The 26,450-nt window shown below is 35.5% G+C and overlaps 1 protein-coding gene and 1 pseudogene across 1 annotated transcript; one reads left to right on the forward strand and one right to left on the reverse strand.

The window, feature by feature from the left end:
- Positions 1–1,478: 1,478 nt before the first annotated feature.
- LOC142526400 (uncharacterized) lies at positions 1,479–14,713 on the reverse strand. Its single transcript, XM_075630763.1, has 9 exons — positions 14,374–14,713; positions 13,118–13,182; positions 12,386–12,434; positions 11,831–11,925; positions 11,589–11,674; positions 11,446–11,505; positions 11,123–11,204; positions 2,658–2,771; positions 1,479–1,854 (listed from the first exon to the last, which is right to left on the reverse strand). The coding sequence occupies exons 1-9, from the start codon at positions 14,558–14,560 to the stop codon at positions 1,684–1,686; spliced, it is 909 nt and encodes a 302-aa protein (XP_075486878.1). The 5' UTR covers positions 14,561–14,713; the 3' UTR covers positions 1,479–1,683.
- Positions 14,714–21,182: 6,469 nt separating this feature from the next.
- LOC142526839 (aspartic proteinase 36-like) lies at positions 21,183–24,795 on the forward strand (annotated as a pseudogene).
- The last annotated feature ends 1,655 nt before the right edge of the window (positions 24,796–26,450 follow it).

Raw genomic sequence — 26,450 nt, forward strand, 5'->3', positions numbered from 1 at the left:
GATAATTCAAAGAATATTAGGAAACTTATAATACACTAGTGTATTATAATGTTGACAAAAAGATTATATTTTCTCCAAATATCATAATCATCCATGTATATCATATTCTCTAATATAATATCCAAAACATATCTGAAGATGTCTTATATATTACCAGATATGGTCTCAGACTTTCCTTCTGTTTTTGCTTGCATGTAGCTAACACAAATTTGAAACAACCAGAAGTACTCCATATCATCATCTAAAACAAGCTGAGCCAAGTGTTGTTGATTAGTGATCGATACAAACTGCAATAATCAACGGAAGACAATATGGTTTTAAAGACGTTCCTCAATTCCAACTAATCTGATTATATCAATCAAATCTTCTGGCATAGCAGGCTCCAGTGGGAAGGCTTGGTAAATGTTACTCATATGGGTAGCGCACTCATCCACTCAACAGATGACACGTATGTTGAGTGATGAATCATGACAACTCATCCAAACTTCATGATTGAATGAAAGGTCGTGATTTATCCACTCATTACCTATGTTGCATGGATACGGGTACGAGTATCGTATCGAATACGATACGGATACGACGACACGTCAAATTTTGAAAATATTAGACACGATACGGTTAAGATACGATAATCATTAAAAAATATATAAATATTATATATATATATTTATATAAATTTAGTATTGAAAAGAAAAAATTATAGAAATGGAATGAAAGAGACGGACAAATGTATTTAAGGATTTAAAAGCCCAGCCAAATTTATTTTAAATTATTTTTCTTTTAGTCCCTAGAAATTTTAATTTTTTTAATTAACCCCTAAAACTTTTAAATATTTGCAATTTTACCCAAACGTATCCGAAAAACGTATCCATGCAGTATCCATGGCGTGTCCTCGCCGTGTCCAAAATGTATCCAGCTGGTCAGCCCTAAACAAAGTCAACGATACGGATTTTGAGGTATCCGATACGCGTATCCACGTGTCGTATCCGTATCCGTGTCGTATCCATATCCGATACTTCAAAAAAAAATTAAGGTATACGTGTTACATAGCTCATTACATGTGTCATGTGCTGAATGGATAAGAACACTACCCATATGAGTAGCATAAACAAAGCCCAGTGGGAGGGTCGCTTGATAGGCCATTACCTGCGGCAATTAATCCATCTGTTTATGGGATCAGAAAAAATATTAACGATATCACATCATATGTTGTCAAGACTATAAGTAGTGAGCCAAACCCCTCTTTGGTGGAATGGCACGAGCCGCTCCAATAGAAGGGTGTGGTGGTAGAGGATCAAAACCCTCCAACACCAATGTACTAAAAATATACCTTCTCTTAAAAAAACAGTGACTGTCAAGCAAAAATTGAATAAAATTTTATCAAAGCTTTATGTTCGGTAAAATAAAGTACTAGAAGGATAGGAAAATCTTAGAACTAAAACCTCAGCCTTAGAACATATGATGTGTCAAGTCTCATCGAAATAATATATCATCCCTAAACAAATTAAATAGGTAAATAAACTCTAGCGTGACTTTCACGTGTCTCAAATAGGAACTCAACAATTCAACCAACGATTATCGAGCTAAAGCATTGAATACATAATTATAATGCGATTCAAGTTTCTCAAAGAGGAGTTTCTTATTCCAAGCAACGTCGATCATCCTAAAAGATTGGATAGGACATCATAATGGCACTTTCAAACTTCTCAAACAGGAACTAACAAGCGAAAGTTTGGTAGGCGATTTCTGTTTGTAATCTTTCTCCAATGCCACAGCTGAGAGGGCTTGCAGTTCCAAGCTCTCTTTATCCTCCTTGTTACGCCCTTTTGCCAGCTGCCCAATGGCAGAAGCACACTGAAACAACCACCTTACTTTTTCAGTTGAACATCATGGTTACATACAAGAAAGGCAGTACTAAAACTTTGTGTGGCAAACTAACTTCTAAAACCATATATTACATGTCGTGCAACGGACAATAAAAAGAAGGATGTATAAAATTGCATTTGAGACCATATAAGATTTCATGTGAAGATTGCTTAGCGGTGTGTTTGCATAATTTGACATGAGGGATAACAAAAAAGAGAGCTTGAAATTTTGTTATTACTTGTATCGATCAAATGTTACGTACTAACCATCATTGTCATTTCTTTCTAAAACTAAATTTTAATCATTTAACTTAAAACTTGTAAAATTACATATTTTTTTAGTACAAAACAGTTGCATAGAATCATAGCTTCGCTTTTACTCAAAGTAACATATGTAAACTGAAAATGTTTTTACGTTACTTTTTCTTTAGAGAGGGTAAGAAAGGTATTCATATGGTTTGATGCTCCTCGCTCAAATATATTTACAAGAAAACCATTTATATATTAAATAAATGAGTACGGAATTATTAATTTATTCGTCAATTTTTTAACAAAAAAGGCCTTTATTCTAATTCAAAAGATAACTTGAAATAGCAATTTCATGATATTCACACCAGTTTCATAATTAATGTTAGACGCAGAGGACTAAATGATGAATCAGACTGTCAAAAGATCGATGAGTTACATGACCTATAGTACTTGAGGAAAGTGTGGACACTGTGGAATGAACTCTATTAATTGGCTTATGTTTCTTCATACATATTTTTTGGAGGGCATGAAAGAGAGTCTAACCAGGCATATGCCAAAAAGAGCTCGAACGTTCTTGCCGCCAGTTAAATCTATGGTAGCTGCATAATATTTCTTTGCTGCTTGAAGATTTTCAAGTCCACCAATTGTATAAAGCACCTAGTTGAGCCAGAAAGATGCAAGTAGCAACTGATTCCATTACGTGATCATAGTTATCCCACATACAAAAACAATATATAAATCGAAATTCCAAGAAGTATGCACAAGCCATAAAGCTTGAAATATCAAGAGGTAAATGACCTTTCCCAGCCTCAGTATAAGTATTTATGTAACATGGTCAAAGAAGAAATTTAAAATAAAATCAAGCAACGTGAAAATTTTCAAAGAGTCGACATCTTAATTGCATGCACCAAAATACTAACTGCCGCCACTCAAAAAGTGAGGTAAATTGAAGTTCTGAAAATATTCATCCCAGCTCCTAGCCTGAAGGGATGACTATCGGTTAACCTCATTTAAATCAGCTATTCACCTTTCAGCAATCGGTTTCAGTTTATATTGTGGACAATTAAACAAACACATCAATAGGTACAACAGCACATGCAATAAATATTTTTTTTTTTTATAGAAAACTAATTTTATTATAATAATCAGAGGTTACACCATTTTGGCGGATGAGTAATCCGCTGGAAAGTTGCAAACTAACGAAAATGCAAATCAAAACGGCCTCATAACAATCATCTCACAACCATACAAACTTCCAATCCCTAACAAGATCTGAAATGCTCAAGTGTTTATAATCTTGCAAGTTGATCATCCAGGTAGCCACTCTGAATTTGATTTTATCCCATACTTGATCGACTGACTCCGAGGCATCTTCAAATATCCTGCTATTTCTTTCCAACCATAAGGACCAATAAGGACCAGTAAATGCATTGAACCGTTAAATACCAGAATTCTCTGAATTTCTTCCCAATGGGGCACACAGAATCTAAACCGAAAAGTTCCTTCGCTTGCCTCGGGAAAGCCCATTGAAAGCCCAGCTCTTTGAGAACATTGTTCCAAATACCTCTCGAGAACTCGCAGTGAAGGAGGAGATGATCTTGATTCTCCTCATTTTTCCGACATAAGCAACACCACTGTGGTCGTAGCACGCAATCCTTCCACCTTCTTTGCATGGATTCGCATGTTTGCAGCTTCCCCAATGCCACAATCCACGAGAAAATCTTAACCTTTTGTGGGACTTGTATTTTCCAGATGTTTTCATAATAAGTGAATGTAGGAAAATTAGAGATAGGGAAAAAAGAGTCATAAAAGGATTTGACAGAGAAAAAGCCCGAAGGATCTCCCAACCAAATTTTGAAATCCTCAATACCCGACTGCAGTGTGACAGACTCTAAGACTCCTAACAACGTTGTGAACTCACTTGTCTCACCCTCATTAAGATCTCTTTTAAACCTCACATCCCACACGAAAGTAGAGCTCCCCCCCTAATGGCGACCTCTAAGAAATGACGAATAGGTTTATTCTTTGAAATGCAGATACGAAACAAAGACGGGAATCTGCTTTGAAAAGAGACACCTCCCTCCCAAACATCCTCCCAAAATCGAATTAAATTACCCTCTCTAGGCACCACACTAATAAGTTGATGAAAAGCATGGTAAGATCGAGAAATAAACTTCCAAGGACTTCTGTAAGTCATCTTATCCGCCAACCCCAAGTCCCATCCATTTTCCTGTAACCCATATATACTCTTTATGACTTTTTTCCACAACGAATCTTTTTCCACAGAACATCTCCACCACCATTTACCAAGAAGAGCCTTATTCCTGAGACTAATATTCCCCAATGCCAAACCTCCTTTTTCTTTTGGTCTGCATACCTGCTTCCATCCGACCACATGGCAATGTTTCTCCCCTTCTTCACCATCCCACAAAAAATCCCTCATCAGTTTTTCCATTCGACTAGTCACCGTTATTGGCACTTTGAAAAGGGACATGAAATAGGATGGCATCGCACAAAGCACAGCCTTTATCAAAGTAAGGCGACCCCCTCTTGATAAGAATGAATTTTTCCAACTTGCTAATTTCTTGGACATCTTTGCTAGCACCGGTTCCCAGAATTCAGTTTTTGTATGGTTGCCTCCCAACGGAACCCCCAAGTACTTAATAGGCCACCTCTCTTTATTGCACCCAATTGTGTTAGCCAAATCATCGATTTCCTCTTCCGAACAGTTCAATCCAAGCACTACAGATTTTCCGAGATTTATTTTCAGCCCTGACTTGTTGCCAAACAGATTAAGTATGTTCACAATTGCCATCACATCTTCTTTCGATTTTACAAAGAACAGAATATCATCAGCAAATTGTAAATGTGAAATTACAATTTTACCTCTCCCAACTTCGAGACCCATAACCTCATTAACCACCCTTGCCCTATCCACCATCCTTCCCAACACATCGACTACTAGATTGAATAGGAACGGCGATAATGGATCTCCTTGTCTTAATCCTCTCTCCCCTTTTATCTTCCCACACGGTCTTCCATTTATGAAAATTGAGAAATATACATTAAATACACATCCCCTAATCCACTTCCTCCACCTCTCGCCAAATCCTTTACTACTCAGCACGAAGTCCAGAAATTTCCAATCTACGTTGTCATATGCCTTTTCCAAGTCGATTTTGAGCACCCATCCTTTCTTTTTCTTCCGTCGATACTCTTCCACTACCTCATTTGCGATTAGGCAGCAATCTAGTATCTGTCTACCTTGAATAAAAGCACACTGGTTATCTGCGATGATATTACACAAAACTTTCTTTAGTCTAGTTGTCAAAACTTTAGCCAAAATCTTATACATGCTTGTGATCAAACTGATTGGTCTAAAATCTTTAACTTTCCGCGCATCGTTTTTCTTTGAGATGAGGCAAATATATGTTTCATTTGTAATACCATTGACAATCCCATCGATGTAAAATTCAGCGAACACCTTTACCAAATCCTATCGCACTGTATCCCAATTATTTTGAAAGAAGGCCATTGTGAAACCATCAGGCCCCAGCGCTTTTGAGCCATCACAATCAAACACCGCCTTTTTGATTTCCTCCTCCTCAAATGGTTTTTCCAATTCCTCCGCCTCACCCCTCTGTATAGGACTCCAATCCAGCCCATTAAAACCCCTCCCAACCTCATTCAAACTCTCCCCTACACCCTCCGATCTCGTAAACAACTTCTCGTAATATTTTATGATCTCATATTCTATTTGTTTTTGCTCAGTAACCAATCTGCCATCTTCCAATTCCACTACCTCTATCAACGCCCTGTTCCTTCTGTTGTTGAGTAACGAATGGAAAAATTTTGAGTTTTGATCCCCTTCTTTGAGCCACTTAACTTTTGCCTTTTGACTTTGAATTTGGAAATCTGTGAATGAGACATTTTGCAATTCGCACCTTAACTCCCTTCTTTCCATGTTTAGCTCTTCCGACCAAAAACCACGTGTCTCCATCTCATCCAGCAGGTTAATCTTGTTACTCAACTCTTTGATTTTGACACCCACGTCGCCAAACACTTCTCTGTTCCATTTGGACACATCTGTTTTAATCAATTTCAGTTTCTGCATAAATTTGTATCCTTCCCACCCCTGGATCCCTCCCTTGTTCCACCATGTCTTTACCAACTCTTTGAAGTTTCTGTGTGACAACCATGCATTCTCGAATCTGAAGGGAGCCGGACCCCATCTCAACTTAGCGGTATCAAGCAAGATAGGGTGATGGTCTGAAGTAATTCTTGGAAGCACCTTTTGTCTGTAATTGGGGAACAAATTTCTCCACCACCCCGAGAATAAATATCTGTCCAAACGACAACAAATCGGCACCGCTCTGAAGTTTGACCACGTGAACTTAGAATTCAGTAGTGGGGGGTCGAAGAGTTCCAACTCTTGTATCAATGCATCAAAACACAACATGCTAGTAGTTAAAGATTGACTGTTCATTTTTTCTCCCGTAGTTCGTACCACATTAAAATCTCCTCCAAGACACAAGTTTTCCCCACAAATCACTTTCAAGCCCGCTAACTCATCCCAAAATAATTCTCTCAATCTTGGTTTAACTAGTCCGTAGATTGCCGAAAACCACCAAGTTGTCTCATATCTTCCAACCGATCTCAATTGACACCGAGAATTCACCAATCAAATTATTCTTGACCAACACCGCTCGGGGATCCCACATCACAAGAATTCCTCCAGAACTTCCAACTGATGGCAGACAAACCCAATCAACAAAACTTGACTTCCAAACGCTTGCAACGAATTTTCTATCCACTTTTTCTCGTTTAGTTTCCAAAAGAGCCACAACGTCCAGTTTTTCGTCACGAATGACTTTTCTAACCAATTGTCTTCTTCTCACTGTCCCTCCACCTCTTATATTCCAAGAACAAATTTTCATATGAACACACTGAGGCCCTTCGAAGATGAACCTCTCTCATAGTTGATTCCACTTTGTAATCTATACATTTCCCTCTTCAAACTATCATTCGAAATCTTGTTTCCTTCTCCACATTTGCCCACCGGATCACTACCCGCCACCCTACTTTCATCACAATTCTTTTCCTCCACCACTTTCCCTGTTTGAATACCACTCTCAATACCCTGCTTTTCATCAACCCTTCCTAACCGCCCAACACTTCTCTGTTCCATTTGGACACATCTGTTTTAATCAATTTCAGTTTCTGCATAAATTTGTATCCTTCCCACCCCTGGATCCCTCCCTTGTTCCACCATGTCTTTACCAACTCTTTGAAGTTTCTGTGTGACAACCATGCATTCTCGAATCTGAAGGGAGCCGGACCCCATCTCAACTTAGCGGTATCAAGCAAGATAGGGTGATGGTCTGAAGTAATTCTTGGAAGCACCTTTTGTCTGTAATTGGGGAACAAATTTCTCCACCACACCGAGAATAAATATCTGTCCAAACGACAACAAATCGGCACCGCTCTGAAGTTTGACCACGTGAACTTAGAATTCAGTAATGGGGGGTCGAAGAGTTCCAACTCTTGTATCAATGCATCGAAACACAACATGCTAGTGGTTAAAGATTGACTGTTCATTTTTTCTCCCGTAGTTCGTTCCACATTAAAATCTCCTCCAAGACACAAGTTTTCCCCACAAATCACTTTCAAGCCCGCTAACTCATCCCAAAATAATTCTCTCAATCTTGGTTTAACTAGTCCGTAGATTGCCGAAAACCACCAAGTTGTCTCATCCTTCCAACCGATCTCAATTGACACCGAGAATTCACCAATCAAATTATTCTTGACCAACACCGCTCGCGGATCCCACATCACAAGAATTCCTCCAGAACTTCCAACTGATGGCAGACAAACCCAATCAACAAAACTTGACTTCCAAACGCTTGCAACGAATTTTCTATCCACTTTTTCTCGTTTAGTTTTCAAAAGAGCCACAACGTCCGGTTTTTCGTCACGAATGACTTTCTAACCAATTGTCTTCTTCTCACTGTCCCTCCACCTCTTATATTCCAAGAACAAATTTTCATATGAACACACTGAGGCCCTTCGAAGATGAACCTCTCTCATAGTTGATTCCACTTTGTAATCTATACATTTCCCTCTTCAAACTATCATTCGAAATCTTGTTTCCTTCTCCACATTTGCCCACTGGATCACTACCCGCCACCCTACTTTCATCACAATTCTTTTCCTCCACCACTTTTCCTGTTTGAATACCTCTCTCAATACCCTGCTTTTCATCAACCCTACCTAACCGCCAACCCCCCCCCCCCCCCCCCCAAGAAACCACTAGACAGACCCATTACTGAAAAAGATGACGGTAAAAAACAATTTAACGAGAAAGAATGATTAAGAAAGGAAGATTGAATGTCGTTAAATACCTGTCCCACAAAAGGTTTCGTATTTTCTGTTATATTGGCATTTGTGATTTTATTTTTTCCTTTTTCTGGTGAGAACAACCCGTCCATAACCGCTTCTTCTTCTTCAGATGTAGCTAAATTATCAGAGCTGAGGAAATCGATGCTATCAGAATCCGAGGACTCAAACCCCACTTCTATCAATTCATCTTGAGAATCATCGAACTCCATTTCCTCGAAATCTTTCGATCCGACACCCTCTGAATTCCTCCAGATCCCCCTGTTTTGACTGTTGTTATCTAAGTTTCCCCATTTGACTTGCTTTTCATTTCCTCCTTCAACAGATTTTATAGTTCTTCTACAATACGTCTTCCCAAATTTATTTGTCATAAATTTGATGTTTCTGTCAATGCCCGCCCTGCTATCTTGGACATCGTCATGCTTGCTATTCAAAGAATCTATAGAAGAGCTTCTGAATTTATCTATTTCTTTTGGATCGATTTTCCTCAAAATCTTGAATACCTTTTGTTCAATTTGATGTATCGGGCCGCACTCCTCCCTGCTGGACTCTGTGGTTGATAATTTGATATTATGGATCCCTGTATCTCATCCCTTTTTTTCTCCCAAACACTCTGATTCAACTCCAACTCTACCATCTGTCATGATTTTTCCTTGGACAGGTAGTACCTCGAGAATCGTTTTTCCTTTATTAGATTTGTTAAGTGAATCATCCTTCTTCAATAGGGTCCTATAAAGATTGTTGTTTCCCCACCCCGCCAATATTTTCTTACCATTCACTACGACTTGTGCGTAAGTCTGCCGAACATACTGCTCGTACCCGTTAGGATCAAAAGTTTCGACCCTAATTCTGATTTCGGTACTTCTCCCTTCCAGTGGAATAATCATCTTGGTATGAATAAAGCCTTCATCAGTTCCCTTCAGCACTAAGGTAGTCCACATATCCATATCCAACTGTTACAGCAATTTTCCACCGGATCCATTGTGCTGATATCTGATGACCACCGTTCAAATAATAAAGTCACACCAAAATCAAAAAATCCTCTTTTCAAATTGATGTAGAAGGAATATTCAGCCGCATTGAGAGGCCACCATAAGGCTTTGTTTGCTTGAAACGGGAAGAGTTCAACTTTCCTGTTTGTAGCCTTCAGCAGAACTTCTTCCATTAGCTCCCATGAAGAATTTACTCTGCCTCTGGTGACTACTATAGCCTCGTTCCATTTCTTCTGAACACTGGTCTTGTCACGAGTTTCCGAAAGTAGCATCGTCCCACCGTTAAATTTCCGCACCAAAGAACTCACGTCGTGAGGAGCTAAATCTGTCTCCAACGGGGCTGCACCGTTAAAATTGTTGTGCTGTAATCTACTCATTTGTTGACCCCCTTTCATCAGCTTATCCATTGCACTCGATATTTTAATCCACCCCTCTGAATTGAATCCACTAGGTACAATTGTAGTGTGCTTACTACCCTGCTTGTTGTATTTGGACAATTCTAGAAATCTTCCACGTTTGTTAGAAAAACTCTGAATTGTAAATATTGCGTTTCTGCCTCTAAAGCGATGAAATGCCGAGCCTGCATGGGGGATGTTGCAATGTATTCCTTAATCCTAAGGCTAATCCAGCGCGCCTCCTCACAATCGAAATCCAACATGTAACTTGAAGTTCTGGTTTTCTCAGACCACCATATCGACCGGCCTTCAATCCCCAACCTTAGAGTAAAGATTTTAAATTCAATCTTAATTATTTCATCCCTGTTTGGTACCCTATTTTCCGTTAAAACACACCGACGATATATGTTGTTGTTCACAGCCATATTCATACCGAAAAGAACTATCGCGCCAAGTCCCGAAGAAAAACTTGACGAAGCCTAAGCAACGAGAAGGATCGAGAAATCTCTGGCTAAAACTTATACGGAGCTGATTAGAGGTTGAAACCGACTACCGGCCGACGGTGACGTCGGAATATTAACGGTCGTCGGAGAGGGAGCCTCGATGGAAGATGAAAGGTGAAAGGTTAAGACCGTTTGAAAGGAAAACAAAGGAAGGAGAGAGCATTTTTAAAAAATTCTCTCTCTAGGGCTTTCAAATTGCACATGCAATAAATATAACTCAATCGGACCCATATAAAAGTTAATTGTAGATGAAATAACTATGGTTGTAAGGTAGGCTCCAGACATCATTCATGCCATCTTCCATTCTGACCCAATTAGGATATATTCCAATTAAGATATATTACTTCATGCTTCAGGAGAACAACTAATTAAACTTAGCCCTTAATAATATGATTAACAATTAGATTCATCTAGTTACAATATCAGTTATTTCAAAGTGTCTTGATCATGCAATCTGGGTATTAGGAAACTGTTGATTTTTCATATATATTGAGAAAAGGTTTCTACCTAGCCCCTTTTATTTCTTTTTCTTTTTTCTGATTGAGCTACACATTTTTGGCCAAGCATGTGTGTTTTTTTAATACTGAAAGCAACATCACAGAAAAGCTGCTCTCAATGACGCCATATTTTCTCTCTATAGTATCATTCATTTCGATGCTTCTACATCTCAAATTCTCTTTCTGACTGGCAAAAAAGGAAAAATCTCTAGAAAAGCTACTTACATCAGCATATGCAAGGTGATACAATGGAACTGTTGGTTGAGCTAAGATAACTTCCTCATAGCAGAATGCAGCTTGCTTATACCTAAAACGTAAGTAGAGAAAAAGGAACTTAAACAACAGATGGAACTTAACAATTTTTCTGGAGGACAAGATTCCCCTCGCTACATCTACCGCAGGAAGAGAATGGAAATAATAAACTTTCAACTGTAGAGACGCGTATATTTCAGCTAGACAAACTAGAACATAGCAATTTGTCTGGAGACAAGATTCCCTCCATACATTCACTCCTACCTCGAGAAGAAAAATGGAAAGAATAAACTTACATTTGTAGAGAGACGTATATTTCCGCTAGTTCCCTCCATGCCTCGTGATCTGCCATAAATCTGGAAAATGGTCAAAACTCTGCATTATACAATTTGAGAAAATTTTCATATTAATCAAGAGTTATTCTTGGCATCTTACTTACATTTCCAGATACTTGTTGAGTAACTCAATTGCCCCAGAAAGATTGCCTTGCGCCTTCGCCATTGCCACCCTCCTCTTGTGTACCACCTGAATACTTAAATCATGAGGAGTTGAGAACCATGAACATGCATGCACGCTGTTCCTTTCAAAACCACAACAAAGAGAACAAATGTTTTCTACAACAATAAAGGAACTTACTAACTTAAAAAAATTATCCAATAAATAATGAGTCTCTTCACCAACCTGATCAAATTGATTTTCTTCTAACAGACTTCTGTAAGCCTCCTCGGCCTCTGACCATAACCCCTTGGCTTCAAGAAACATTGCTTCCAGCCTGCCTGCAAGTGCAAAAAAAAGTTAAAAAAGAGCCAATATAAATATAACACTCTGCACACAATTACTTCACTTTTCATCTCCCTAAAAGCTGCCAAAGAACATGCAGCAGCTCTTTTGAAATTGATTCCATTTGTCTTGGAAAACAAAAACATTGAAGGGAACAAAAATAAATTTATTGAATACACTCATCCTCTACTGCACTAAAACAAAGAAAAAGAATGGAAGAGAGAGGGGGCAGATAGTTCGTTACTTCATTCAATCCAAAAGCATGCAATGTAGAAGCAAAATTTAATAATAGAAATAGCTTGAAAAGATACAAATTCTTATCTTTTAACGTGGTGGAATAGCAGAAGTAATGGTTGTATATGACAAAACAAGCATCTATGAGCAAGATTATGAAAGACTATCCGACTCCTAGAGACATACAGAAGCATATATTTTCTGCAAATTAATTCAACTCACCAACCCTTCTACTCCCAGGAAACTTTTTCTTTAAGACCTTTATGCACTCCTGCCACCAAATTATGGATAAACACATCAAGTTCATGCTCAAGAACTATAAGAGTTCCAAAAGTAAATAACACAAAATACAAAACTCAGAACCCCAGTAAGTACAGTTTATCAGAAGTGAAAGCACAATTTCAAAGTCAAATATATGAGTCAATATGATGTGACGAGAAAAACCAAGAAAATCGGGTAGCCTTCACTTTTTCAAGAAACTATAAGTTTATGAAAATAAGTCAGTCAATGGCACCACACTCCACAGTGCAAAAAGAAAAGACTAAATTTCCCCCTACAGTCCCCCTGCATATTCCTATATTTTTCTTGAAGAGAGGCAAGGTCTTTTCTAGCAACACAAACAATAATTGAATAAAACTAAATGATAAAATCCACTCTAACATGGGGGTATACTTCAATACTTTCGCAAACAAGAAAAAAAAAAGTTTATTCCATAAAGATATTGGATCCCTTGAGAGACCATCAATTTTGGTACCAGTAGCAACCCAGAAGCTCAGATGCAAGAAATGGCTAGCGTAACTACCGCAACAGTAAATACTTTGAGAAGAAAAAATTGCATGTAATAAGTTGCAAAACGGGAAAAAAAAAAGAATCCAGGAGCATCGCATGAACTCCTGAATTTAATGGTTTGCATGCAAAAATATATTCAAGTATTACTCGTGAGAAAAGATATACCTTTGACAAATCAAGCAGATGGCAGTCCATGGCTGCAATGCATACTTGCTCATACAAAGTCCATTCTACATCGTTTAGAGGAGAAGAACAAAGGAAAAAGTAATAATCAAAAGTTATGTAGCACAAAGGATGCAAATTATGAAACCATCTCCTAAGAAACACGAATCCTAGTTAGCATTATCACATAAAATATTTAATACGAAGTTGAGAATTAGCATAAAGGAGTTCTCCAATACATCAGGAATGAATCGCACAAGCCAGTAAATTATTTCAACTTTCAAGTTTTGATTGGAAAGAGACTTCAGTTATAACTTTCTTTGACCATAGACAATTTTTTTATAAGAAACTATACTAATGTTTTTTATCATAGACATTAGTCAAGAAGCATGCTTGAGCAAACAAAAATAAGTGAAAAGTAAAGTATTACTGCTATTTGAACAAAACATAAATATTTCAAACCACACAAGAAATGTGATGACTAGCACATTCCAAAATAAAGAATCTTAGAAGTAAACTGAATCCCCATCTTTCCTCAACGTGAACACGCGAAAAAATCTAAATTTCAGGGATCAAAGGAAACAAACTTTACAAGACATTATTTATATCTTGTACAAGTCACAAATTTCTAGACCACAATTTCTTGTTTAGTTTCTACAACAAGATGTGAGTGTTTACGGTAATACTAGAGTTATAAAAGTAAATGTAATATTCTAGAACATGAACCTATCATTCACAAACTGTGCCTACTAAGATCTCCTTGCTGCTTATAGCAAGTAGAATACTTTCGTGATAATACACTAATAAAAATAATCAACCTCCACTTAATAAGATCTGGATCTGGAATATCATAAACTTTGCTTGTTGTAAGAGCTTCACCGTTCATTGACATTGCACCACAAAAGATAATACTACAAATATCAATAGCACACACAGCATTACGGATACAAACATTTCCCAAAAGAATAAGCAAGAGGGTCAAACAGTGAATTTCATGAAAACAATATTTCCAACTGCTCACAAATCCAATCTCTACTTCAAAAAAATGGAAAGATGTTTGCTTTGTTTCTTAATAGAAGCTGCCGTATCGTGATAATCAAGATTATGATTGACGATCAGAAACCCACTTCGTTTTCCTAATTCTCGCAATAAAATCGACTTGAAGTAAATAAAAAGCATTATAAACCTTCAAGCAGGACTCAAATTGGTTACAAAAATCTAAAATAACCAAAACTCTTGAATTTTTAATATATATCCACCTTCAGGGCCAAGAGCAGATCTCTTCTTGTGGTCGTTAAGAATATGGACGCCGTGCTTCAAGACTTTATCAGAGCGGCGAAGCTTCAGCTTTCTGAGGAGGCATAGGTACTCCCACGCACCTCCTCCTCCGTTATCCACTTGGTTTTCCAATCTGTTCAGTTGTTCCTCCTCTGTTTTGCTCACCATCGCTGCTTCTGTATATATATAATTCTTCTACGTCCACTCGCAGCCTCAGTTTATATGTATGTGAATCGAGTGGCCAAGTCGAAGCCGGCAGGATATTTTATGGATCTGGGATCAAGGGGAGAGAGCAGCGGAAACCCATCCCACTGAATCAAAGCATCAATATATTTGAGTTTCCCTGTTTTCTGTTAATTTCAATTTGACCCTCAAACTATGCTCCACGCCCAATTCAACCCTTCTGTTTCTATTTTTACTTTTTAACGAGGACTAATTGCAAGTGAAAATTTAAATAAATTCCTTGAAATGTATTTAATAGGTTAATATATCTTTTATTTTAAAAAAATCAAATATATTTAAATATTATATGTTAAAAAGACTCCAACGCATTTACCTCAATTATAGGGTTTTAAATGTTATTATTTTTTACGCTGGATTTTTTTAAAAAAATCTACAAGATATTGTTGCAGTATAATATTTTAATATGACTATATAAATCTATCAGAAATTCAATCTTTTACATTTAAAATTTAAAAATATAATCAATAATCTTTCTCTCCTAAGCGTGAAAAATGTCGTGTATCCCTCGTGTAGATTGGAGCACTGATTTTATTAATAACTAGTAATTTTTGCACGCGATACATGTATGTTTTGTAATTTTATTTTTATATGAACTATTGGTATAATGTTTTTTCTCCTAAAAATTCAATGTATATATATCACATGTTTTAAAAAATTTTATATTAAAAATTAATATAGTGTATTATTAATTAGTTGAAATATGTATTTTAGAAAACTGTAGGGAAAAAATAAAAAAAATTGAATTAAGGTGGTTATTTATATTAGAGTATTTTAAGGTCATCCACAATAAGAAAGATATTTTCTTCAAATATTTGTTGTCTCTCTAATCCACGTCATCAATCAAATATTTCTCTACTCAAATGTCTCATATTTTCACAATCAAATATCACATCAACCAAATATTTATAGGATCTCACTATTACTTTAATTAATATTTTATTTTCATTTAAATAAAATCATTTCACTACTTTAATTACTTTTATCTATTATTTAGTATTATATTTTTATTAAAATATAAAATTAGAAAGCTTTATAACGATTAATTTTTAATAACTAATTTGTAAAAAAAATTAATAAAATTTATAACGAACTATACAAAACTAATTTACCACAAAGCAATATTTATAACATTAATAATAAAAAATTACGATTGTCCATTTATATTTCACATTATAATTAAATATAATTAAATAAATATTAAAAAAAGTGAAAGAATAAAAAAAAAAAAAAGCTCGACCCTTCAGCTTGGATCGAGCTCTACACCACCCAAGCTCTTCACTCAAAGTGTGTGAAGAGCTTGGGTCCTCCAAGTGAAGAGCTTGGGTGCTCTCTTCACTTTTAGTGAAGAGCTCGACCCTTGAGCTTGGGTCGAGCTCGACCCAAAAAAAAAAAGCTCGACCCAAAAAATGTTCGACCATCTCGTCCCAAAAAAAGAGCTCAACACAAAAAATAAGCGCGTCTCAATCACGCTGGCTTGAAAAAATTAAAAAAAGATATTGCAATACCCGGTTACAAATTTGTAACCGGGTATTGTTGTGGCACACAAATCAATGATATGCAGTGATAAATATTTAGATGGAGAGAATATTTGGATGACATGGCTTGGATTATATCCACCATTGTGGATGCTGACCGACGATTTCGGTTGTGAATAAATCTAGCAAGTGAGACTAGGTCAAGTTATAGTAAATGGATGATGAGTCCAAGTATCGATCCCACAGAGACTAATATTTAATTACTAGAATTTTTATCACTTAACTTAAGCTAGACAAAATAAATAAAAAGATGATACGTAGATTATTAATCTAAATTATTAAATAAAATAATTGCAATTAAAAACGAGGGATTCAAATATCAAGGAGGGATTCAAATTCAAATAAATAACTAAGACACACAACGGTACCAAACTCTACTATATTGACACGTGTTAAAATTCAATTAATTATTTAATTCTTGACAATCACGGTGAAATCCCCAAATTTATTTATTAAACGATTCCTCGAGTTAATAAACATATTTAAATCTAACAGTCCAATTATTTCTAATTGAATTTAATTAGATCTAAATGCATTCAATCTTCGTGGAATTTCAGTTTTCACCTAAAACCGCACACTGAAACCGAATACTATTTCTAGTCGGTTTAACCATGTGTTGATGACGTCTTTGTTGCTATATTTAACCAATCATCTTCCGATTCGTGATTAATCAACAGACATGTAAATAGTTGATCAGACTATTAACAAGAAACATTAAACCAACATCAATCAATAATTAAAATCTAGAAAAATAATACAATGAAAATAAAACAAATATCAAATAAAGTATTGTTTGACCCTATCGTGGTCTTAGTCTAAATAAAATTATTCCATGAATTCAAAACAAAAGTGCAAACTCAGATTTAATTTCATAGAAGAAAACAAAAGAAAGAAGGAAATAAGATGAATTCTCTGTGATTTAGGCGTGTGTGAGGAATTCCTTTCAGCTTCTGTCCTCCAATCTTCCTCCCCTTATGTTCTTCTTCCGCGTTGTCGCTACTTCACCGTAGCTTTTTTTCTTCTGTGCTTTCTTCCTCTTCTCTCATGTTACGGCCCTCCTCCTTTGTTCTGCTCTCTTCCTTCCCTCTCCTTCTGCGATGCCTTCTTCTGTCTCTTCCCTCTGTATGCTTCTCTATTCTCTCCTCTCTTCTCTGTCCTGTCCCTTCCGCGCTGGTTTTTTCTTTTGTTTTGCGCCTCCCCTTCACGTCTCTGACTCTTCTCCTTTTTATTCTTCTCAATGGGCCTCATCTTTCAAATATTTTAAGCCAATGTCAAGTATACAAAATGTAGATAAGATATTTATCAAGATTTATATAGATTTTTCTAAATTTTCAATATCATCAAGGAATGAGAATATTTTATTTCCTTTCTTTTGATATTTCGTTTCCTTTGAAAACTTATAAAATCATCTTATCTCTCAATTTAGGCATTTTTTCATCTTCTATTCAAATCTACGATCATTATAAAATTAATTAAGATAAGCATAAAATTAGGAATAATAGGTCTAGATAAGCACAAATATTATAAAATAAAATCCCTAAAATATCTATATAAGATTTGGGCTTATCAGATGCCCTAAGAAGAACCACATAAAACGCATCGAGATGTTTATTATTGGTGCTCTTCAATAATAATAATAATAATAATAGATACGTAAAATTAAATGACTAATTTGGTGAAAGCAAAAATTTGTGTGAGACAATCTCACGGGTCGTATTTTGTGAGACGAATATCTTATTTGGGTCATCCATGAAAAAATATTATTTTTTATTGTGAATATTGATAGGGCTGACTCGTCTCATAAATAGTCTCGCAGATAAAGATTCGTGAAACTAGAGACCTACTCTTTGGTGAATGAAAAAACCAAATAATACAACTTATTTTCCTATGTTTTACTAATTGTTGAATCATTTGTTCTCGTCTTGGTCTAAAATTAAATGACTAATTTGATGAATGAAAAAACCAAATATTAAAATCAATGCATGCATATCTGAACATATTACAAAAGCTGAAATTCATATACTCGACATTGAGCTACAAGACAATAAAACACATATTGCTACAACACAACTAAACTCGCGCCGACTCAAACTACATCAAAATGAAGCATATTATCTTGAGTTTACTTCATCAAGAGAACAATCAACACTATTAGAAAAAAGCACAAGCAACCCATGAAACGTGAATCTAACTTGCTTCAAACCGCATCGTACCATGGACATAACCTCCTCTTCACGTGGTTTATCTCGGCTGTTAACACCACAATAGCTGCTAAAACTCGAACCTATTAAATCAACACGATATTCATATTCATATCTTTCGGGAAGCAACATATTATATTCAGGTTGGCGCCAACAAAAGAACTCGCACTAGTTCATCGAGCAATTGTAGTACGACATACTCTTAATTTTCTTTTTTTCGGACAACACGATTATGATATCGGCCTTGATATTACAGAAACATACTGGATAAGTTGGGTACCGTAAATCCAAGCTTTTCAAGTGCTTGATGTTTGGATATCTGAGAAGACTCCACAATGTACCGAAAAAGATGGCTTAAACGAACAATGAAGCCAACAATTTTAATCTTGAGGTAAATGACAGTTGCGGTACTTTTGATTAAAAACTCTTCCAAAAAAAAAAAAAAAAAATTCCTCAAACTCACAGCTCAAGAAGTTTATTTCTCTGGCATAGGGGTTGTGAGCAACTTTTTAAATCAATGGGATATATTTATGTAATTAAAATTAATTTTGAAATTTCATGATGTTTTGATATTTCACGCAGGGTCCAAATGATATTAGCCCGTGATTTGAGTATGAAGTTGAAATAATCTTTTTTACACCCATCAAAACGAGTTAGGCCAATCGGGCTGCCGATCCAGCACATAAAATAGTTGGGTTGAACTGAGTTGGTAATATCTCGACCAGCCAAAATTTAGATTGGTCTACCCCGTCACGTCCCGCCAAATTCAACAAAAAATTGGCTAGGCAGTCAGGCCGACCCTCCTTGGCTGCCTAATAGCATATTGCATGCATCAGGTTGCAGATCGGTCACCCCGTTAGCTCATTTTGACATTGTTAATCTTTTGGTACATTTAAACTTATCACAATTACTATTACATCTATACAAGTAAATTAACATATAACCCAACATAAATTCATATAAACAATTTAATAAATTAATTTGTGATCCATGGCTTCAAATATCTCGATCCAAATACATTTTAAATTATAATAAATAAGTTGACCTCTTGAATTCACTTTTGCATCTAAGCATAGAAGAAGATGTGATCTTTTGGTGTATGACAGCCGCTTCGCTCTTCAATCGGAATCGAATGTTGAATGGTGTATATTATATGTGATTGTCCTCATTTTGAGTATTGTAACTAGAGACTTTTTGCCTAAGTCCGAGTGCATCATGTTGTGATAATATAAATGATTTGTGTTTTATTTTTTTAACTTTATGAATATTTTTAAATTAATATGTATAAATAATTTTGCATTTAGTAAAAAAAATTACCACTTCCAAAATAGTATAATAATCTGAGAAAACACAATTCACAAGTGTGATATCATGACATGTGGATTCCAAATATTGGAGTCATAAATCCAATCAGTATACGTATTATTAATTTTGATCTTTATTTTATTTTGATAATTATCTTATTAGCTTTAATAAAGACTCTTATATTAAATATTTTCTAATTGTTTGATTATTTTTTATTAAAAATTATAATTATACTCTCATTATTGACGATTTTTTTATATATATAAAATAGCTTTTCTTTTTAAATATTTAAGTTTTATCTTTATTTATATTTCTCATATTTGTAGATAATTATATCACTCTTAATAAAAATACATTAAAATATGATTAATTTGAAAATAAAAATTAACTCTAAAAAATAACAAAAATCATATTTCAATAATTATTATAAGAAGAACTGATCTCTTGTAAGACGGTCTCATAAATCTTTATCTGTGAGACAGGTCAACCCTATCGATATTCAATTCTTAGCATAAAAAGTAATATTTTTTCATGAATGACCCAAATAAGATATCTGTATCACAAAATACGATCTATAGAACAATCTCACACAAATTTTTGGCTTCGTAAAATACAAATGGTTGTACGCAAATGAGCACTAATACCGTACATAAAGTTAAACCCTATACGATAAACATCATTGGTCTATTATTATATACCTTTTTTTTACCCAAAATACCCTTTCCTTGTAATACTTGTATTTATAAAATAAATAAAATACAATAAAATGAAACTTCAAGCATTAATGTTAATTATAAGAATTATTTGAACCTTATAATATTTGAGACGTAAATTTATTGTACAAAAGATAATATTTTATTTTTTGAGAGACAATATTTTTAAAATTTAATTTATATACATACATAGGGTAGATTAAGGGTGTAAACGAATCGAGTTGATTCACAAATTTTGCGAGCCGAACTTTAGTCCAATTATTTTATTCGATAATTCGCAAGTCTTTCGCGAGCTTTAATATTTATTAATATAAAATAGTTATTTGTTAAATTTCGAATATTTTGAATACTTATTTTCGAGCAGTAATTCAAATAGTTTACATACATATTCAAATCTTTCGAGTCGAACTCGAACTCAATCTTTAATTCGAATCGAATTCGAGTCAAAAGTTTTAAATTTTTCGAACTTCGAATCGAGCTCGAACTCCAATAGAAGCAAAATTCAAGCATTTAAATTTTCGTCATATTCGACTCGATTTGATTCATTTACGCCTTTAATGTGAATATACTGAATACTATATTAGTATCTTGATATACAAATATATTTTTTCAGTGAAAACATATTTTGTGATTGAATATTTGTTTTAGTAAATACGGATTTTTTGCAGTTTTTTTTTTTTGGGTCACACTTGGATTAATTATTCACTGATTTAATCGGTTAATATTTTAAAAAAAATATGATTAGTAATAGATAATTATAGTGGGAACTAGACTTTCATACCTCACAGCAGACGTTGACGCTGGAGAGTAAGACGAAGGATGAACATCTAAGTAAGAGGAACTGAGAGCAGAGCAGCATTTTTTGTTGTGATAGCAGATTGCATCTCTTTGCTCCTTGTATTTCAATCTGAATGGCAGCTGGGGCATTGCTCACTTTCGTCTTCACATCCGCCATTCTCTCCTCGTTCCTCGTTCCGATTTCATCAATGGCGGATTCGGAAGCTAATTGTATTAGTCGGAATACTACTACCATGTTTCTACCTTTGTTTCTGCACAGCTACCGCCACAAAGTCGACGCGTATCCCAGACGCCAGCTCCAGAACAGCTCCCACAGGGCGAACGCCCGCATGTTTCTCCGTGACGGTCTCCTTGTTGATGGGTCTGCTTCGTAGCTTTTCTTATTTCTTTTACTGGTTTGATATGAATCTAATGAGCGAGTTCTTGAATGTATCAACGGGTGATTAGATGAGAGCTGGTTGGGATATTTGATTTATGATGTGGGTTTGTAGGTATTACACGTCTAGCTTATGGATCGGGACACCTCCCCAGAAGTTTGCGCTTATAGTTGATACGGGCAGTACTCTTACGTATGTTCCCTGCACCACTTGCAAACTGTGTGGCACGCATCAGGTCATTTACTTCTTTCCTATTCCGGTAAAATATTGTAGATTGAGGTTCAATATTTCATTATTCTACTGTGTCTCCTTCTCATCCTTTGTGAGTACAACGCTACTCTTAATAGTGATAAATTTAATGTCTTTTTAGATTATGAAATAAACAAATCTTGCTTCTCATTTCCTTTTAAAAATCAATTGAATTTTTAGATGGTCATGTGATCGTGTTCATGCCGTTGGCCCTGTAGTGGCCAAATGGCAGTATGACATAAAATTTGTTGCTACTTCCAATCATCATCTGCTTTGATGCCACCCATTTGATTATCCTGTGTTGCATTTGTCGATGTAGTTGCATGATGTTGGTTTCAATTTTTGAATTTAATAGGATCCAAAGTTTCAGCCCAATTTATCGAGTACCTACAAACCAGTGAAGTGCAACATTGATTGCCCCTGTGATAGAGACAGAAAGCAATGCACTTATGAAAGGCAATATGCTGAAATGAGTTCCAGCAGTGGGGTCCTAGGTGACGACATTGTGTCCTTCGGTAATCAAAGTGAACTGGAACCCCAACGAGCTGTTTTTGGTTGCGAAAATATGGAAACAGGTGATCTTTACAGCCAACACGCTGATGGTATAATGGGTCTGGGTCGGGGAGATCTCAGTATCGTGGATAAACTAGTTAAAAAAGGTGTAATTAGTGATTCGTTTTCTTTGTGTTATGGTGGAATGGATGTGGGTGGTGGTGCAATGGTTCTTGGAGGAATGTCATCCCCTGCTGCCATGATTTTTACTCTATCTGACCCTTTACGCAGGTATGTTTAGGAAGACTGTTATGGTATAACCATCGAATGTTAGGCTTTTTCCTAACAAGTACACTTGATACATCTCACACATTTACTCTAGTTTTGGAATGGCAACAGTCCATATTACAATATCGATCTGATGGAGATACATGTTGCTGGGAAAGAGCTGCCTCTGAATCCCAAGACTTTTGATGGTAAACATGGAACTGTACTGGATAGTGGTACAACTTATGCTTATCTTCCAGAACTTGCATTTGTGGCATTCAAAACAGCCGTAAGATACTTGTTTTCTGGGTTTTGCCATTTGTCTGTGGTTGTCTAGGATTTATAATTTTTCTGTTCGTTCTTCCATTTAGCTTTTCACATAATTTCGAGCCAGACATTGAAACACAAATATCTGCTCTTTTTTGTTCTTTCAATCACATAGAAAAAACACAAGGTGTGCCATTTGTTTGCAGGCTTGATATTTGCATAGATCCTCCAGTTTTTTCCTCATGGGATTCTTGTGCTTAAAACACTGCAAGTTTCTGTGATCACTATAGATACTCCAGTTGACGCTGGAGATGGCAGTTAAAACCCCCCTTTAAGCAATTAAGCAATTTGATATAACTGTTGGAAAATTCTGCGTAATCCAGTTTTTTCAGTGCTGATGTTTACCGTTTTTGTCATGTAGATCTTTAGGGAACTCAAGTCACTTGAACGAATACAAGGTCCTGACCCTAATTACGATGATATTTGCTTCTCAGGTGCTGAGAGGTAACATACTTATCATCATCGAGTTTTTAAAGAAAGCAAAACTTTCAGTCATTTATTTTTGTGTGACAATTAATTGAGAGCTAACTTTGCTTCAGTGATACTTCACTACTCTCAAAATCATTTCCATCAGTTGAAATGGTATTTTCCAATGGACAGAAGCTACTGTTGTCCCCTGAGAACTACTTGTTCAGAGTAGGTGTTACCTGTGTTATGTTGTTTGAAGTCTTGCTTTCCATCATATAATAATCTTTTTCATCCTGATGCATTTACATTTGTTTTTCTGGTTATTTATACCGCCATTCTATATACTAACGTTCTTATGGGTCTTGTTTTTTTGCCATTTTTGTTTAGCATTCAAAGATGCCTGGTTCATACTGCCTTGGGATTTTTACGAACGGGGAGGATCCGACCACTCTTTTGGGGGGTGTGCTTCGTCTTTAATTTTTATGGTTTAATTGCTGTATGTGTTGCTCATATTTGATGGTAATAGGTATCATTTTTCGCAATACTCTTGTGACATATGACCGTGAGCATGAAGGATTGGTTTCTGGAAAACCAATTGTTCAGAGTTATGGGAGAAACTCAATGTATCTGCTGTTTCTCCGCCACTGCCCTCCGGCATAGATCAGAATAAATCCACCATGGCAACAGCTACTACGCTGGCTTCTAGTGGACCTCCATCATTTAAAACCCCAGGTATAAGAAATTACTGAGTTCTGATTGATGTTGCATGTCATGCTAGTCTCTGCTGGTAACAATCTTTTTCTGCTTAAGTTCTAAATCTTAACAAGGTAATATGATTATTTTCGATTGTAATCTATTCGAACTTGTCTTATCCTCGGTCGTAAATTTATATTTACTAGTAAAAAACACATGCATTGCACGTGAGAGTAGTTTATTTGTTGAGTATCTTTAGTTACCCAATGGAATTGAAGATGACATTTATGTTTGAGGATCTTGAATTGGAGTGTTAGGAAAACAAATATAGCTCCGTATACATGATTACTTTGTCAAATTTTTTCTTTCTTTCTTTATCTTAATGATTCTATCCTTTTCTGTATTTTCTTCCTGGTTATTTGTCTCTCCTTTGGTGAATGCAGCAGCTAGCTTTTCATCATCTTCAATCTCAACGCCGTACTTTACTGGTCGTCAATGATCTACACTGTTTCCTTAATTTTTTGGATGATTCCGTTCAATGTTCTGTTTCAGTAATTGACTTCAAACAATTTATGCTTCATATCATTTTTCGATATATTCTCTATTCTGTGTACAATTGCTTTGAAGTGGGTATTGTGTGTTACGTGTATGTTACCAAACATGGTATGCATTTCATATATTTTGTGTACAGTCATTGCTTTGTGTATGTTACCAAAAAGTTGCGGATTGATATTTTCTTTTCTGATTTGTGACCGAAAATATAAAATTGTTTTATTGTACGTGTTTCATTAAGAATTGAATGATGCCTTATTATTTTTACATCTTGTGATGCACGTCACTCATTGAGTATTTGTTTTAATCCGCGTTCTAAAAGACGTCGCTTAAGACCGGTAGGAGGTTACCTAAGTATTGGGCGATAGCTCCCTGTCCGATTTTTAGAAGCCGTCTAGAGAGCTGTCTAATGTAATATATAGATTTTTTTTAAAAAAAAGTGTTTACATATTTTTCCATCAATTTTTATCGTATACAAGACAAGAGGTTCATTTAAAATTTCTATCTATTGGAGTATTACTTCGCCAAAGTAAGTTATAATTATATTGTACTACACAAAGAATATTGCTTTTTGTGAAATTGTGATACAAGGCTTTGGTCAAGTACTAATTTTGGTTTGTGTTGTTTTTATGCTAAAAATACTGGAAATTTTATGGAATGGAATGAAAATCATAAAAGTCAAAAGAACAAGATATTGGACATAGAATATTTTCACATCACTGAGTTGTCAAAATTGATCAGATCTATCGAGTTGGCTCGTCCAACCCGGCTAAATAGACGGATTGAGTTGACAATATCTCAATATGCCTAAATGACGAGCCAACCCATCCTGTACTACCAAATGACGGGTTATGACAGGCTGTGACGAGTTGGGGGCTCGTCCATCCAGCTGGCCCGTTTAAACAACTCTAATACTCACTATAGAGATCAAATAGAAGAGCAAACAGTCTCAACTTGTATTGCCTAACTGTGTGCATGAGCAACCAGGGGTCAGGGTGAATGAATACATGTCAAAAAAAAGTAGTAGTAGTCTCGGGTTTTCTTCTTTAAGTGTCGCACTTCTTTTTATTCCAACCAAAAAGCCAAAATTATTAGATTCTGATTAACTAGAAGTTTGCAGTTTATTGAAGATTTTAGTATCGACAATGAAGAGAAACTGAATAGTCAGGAGGTGTTTAGTGACAAAGACAACTACACGTAAGAAAAGTATCCGACAAATATTTAACGAGATAAAATGTAGGGTTCGGTCGACCCTACCCCTGCGAGCACTGCCTGCAAGGGTCGATCCAACGGCTCGAATTTTTTCGAGCCAACTTTTTTTTTTTTTTTACAGGGAGGTGGGCCCGGATCACTCATGTGGAGTGATCCGGGCCGTTCATTGCCCGTGCAGGGTTGAAACAAACCAAAATGTAGAGACAAAAAAAAAACGACAATAATAAACCCGTATTTCTAAAAAATAATATTTTTTAATGAAGGATCTAAATAAAATATTTGTATCATAAAACTGATTCGTGAGATCGAAATTTTTGTTGCGGTTTTTTTATTAATTAAATAACAATAAAAAGTATACATAAAGGTATAGTTTGGTACATGAGATAAGAGATATTGATAAATAATTCTCATTATCTCACGTTTGGTATTTTTTTAGAAAGCTCATGATAATATAATGGGCCCGTGATAAATAATTTTATATAGGGATAAAATATCACTTTTATGAGATATGATAATTTTAATCTAATGATAAAAAATATCACAAATGACTTAATTGCCCTCAATATATAAAAATTCTAAACCTTATTGTTCTCTCATTTCACTTCTAAGTAGAAATTAAATCAAATAAATATTTTTATTTATTTTTATATATTATATAATATGATAATTATATAAATGAACTCGAG

The sequence above is a fragment of the Primulina tabacum genome, chromosome 15, assembly GCF_025594145.1.
Source record: "Primulina tabacum isolate GXHZ01 chromosome 15, ASM2559414v2, whole genome shotgun sequence".
Classification (NCBI taxonomy): domain Eukaryota; kingdom Viridiplantae; phylum Streptophyta; class Magnoliopsida; order Lamiales; family Gesneriaceae; genus Primulina; species Primulina tabacum.